General features: G+C 32.3%; 1 protein-coding gene across 1 annotated transcript; it reads left to right on the top strand.

Moving 5' to 3' along the window:
- The first annotated feature begins 72 nt into the window (after nucleotides 1–72).
- On the top strand, nucleotides 73–620 carry LOC111394921 (transcriptional corepressor SEUSS-like). The gene is made up of 2 exons (XM_023020969.1): nucleotides 73–323; nucleotides 411–620. The coding sequence occupies exons 1-2, from the start codon at nucleotides 189–191 to the stop codon at nucleotides 510–512; spliced, it is 237 nt and encodes a 78-aa protein (XP_022876737.1). The 5' UTR covers nucleotides 73–188; the 3' UTR covers nucleotides 513–620.
- Nucleotides 621–1,452: the final 832 nt, after the last annotated feature.

A 1,452-nucleotide genomic window follows, 5' to 3' on the forward strand; every position in this document is an offset into this window, starting at 1 on the left:
CCCAAAAAAAAAAAAAAAACCATTGAAAATGGTAAAGGAAAAGAAATAAGAAACTGGATAAATGAATAAAAAATACTTCATTGTCTAATGTTTGTTAATGTCTGTCAGAGGCAACTTTTGAGGTCCTCCCTAGACTATTCAAAATAAAGTATGAAAGTGGTACGTTGGAAGAACTACTCTACATTGATATGCCTAGGGAGTATCAGAATTCTTCTGGGCAGATTGTTCTAGACTATGCAAAAGCCATTCAGGAGAGCGTTTTTGAGCAACTTCGTGTTGTTCGTGATGGACAACTTCGAATAGTATTCTCTCCAGATCTCAAGGTTGCTTTATGAACAAATTGTTTTGTTTTGGTTTATTTTGATTTGCGGAGCTGCTATTTATGCATTGCTCCTTCAATACTTTGTCAGATATGCTCCTGGGAGTTCTGTGCTCGTCGTCATGAGGAGCTTATTCCCAGAAAATTGCTGATACCGCAGGTCAGTGATTTAGAACTTGAATTTGAAATTTAACTGCTGTTTTTGTTTAGTATGTGCTTTTATGAAGTTATGATCCATTCAGTTTGATGATATGACCTTTTTAGATATTGGCATCTTGGGAGCACAAATACGTAACAAAAAATATTTTGAATTAATGCAAGTATGCAACAATAGCAATATAGTATTGTTGAAAGGAGTTTCAAAAACATTCCAAAAACAGTAACACCACGCTGACGTTATGGATAAGATGCTCAGCCTCATCATTGATCGACTTATATTTCTTCCCTTTAAATTCTTTTAAGTAACTTTCTGATTTCAAAATGTAAATTTCAAATAACTTCATCCCATAACCAAAAGAGAGATATATAAATATATTTTTTATTTTTTTATTTTTAAAATTTACCTGCTACATTTAAGAACTAAAAACCATCTTTAATGAGAGTAAAGATTTTATGCCTAGGGAGTAAAAATTCAAAAAACCTCCATTATCACCCTTTTAATAGAAATAAAATCACTTGACTTAAAAGTCAGACATCGTACTCAAACATCATACTCAAATCTCACATGAAATTCTTAAAACATAAACACGCAGTTGATACTGGGAACTGTCAAAATTCCATGACAAAACTGTCAGATAACGAGAAATTCAAATGAAAATGAAGCTCTTAAATCTTTTGTACCTGAACAGGAGCTTGAGGAAAGCGAATTCCTCCAATTACATCGCAGTAATGGCAGATTTATAGTCTTCAGAACATCGGCTCTATTAACTTCTCTTCTCATTGCTTCTCTGATCAATTGAACATGAAAATTCAGAGGGTATTTGATAGGGATTAAAATTAGGTTTTTTAGCAGATTGTGATATAAGATTTTGAAATGTGTGGTTGAAAAGTTGTGGAACCCAGGAAAAATGTGGTTAATATTAATTGTTTGACTTTGACTTATATTAAAATTAGATTTTAATCCAAACTAAACA

The sequence above is a fragment of the Olea europaea genome, chromosome 5 (genome assembly GCF_002742605.1).
Source record: "Olea europaea var. sylvestris chromosome 5, O_europaea_v1, whole genome shotgun sequence".
Lineage (NCBI taxonomy): Eukaryota > Viridiplantae > Streptophyta > Magnoliopsida > Lamiales > Oleaceae > Olea > Olea europaea.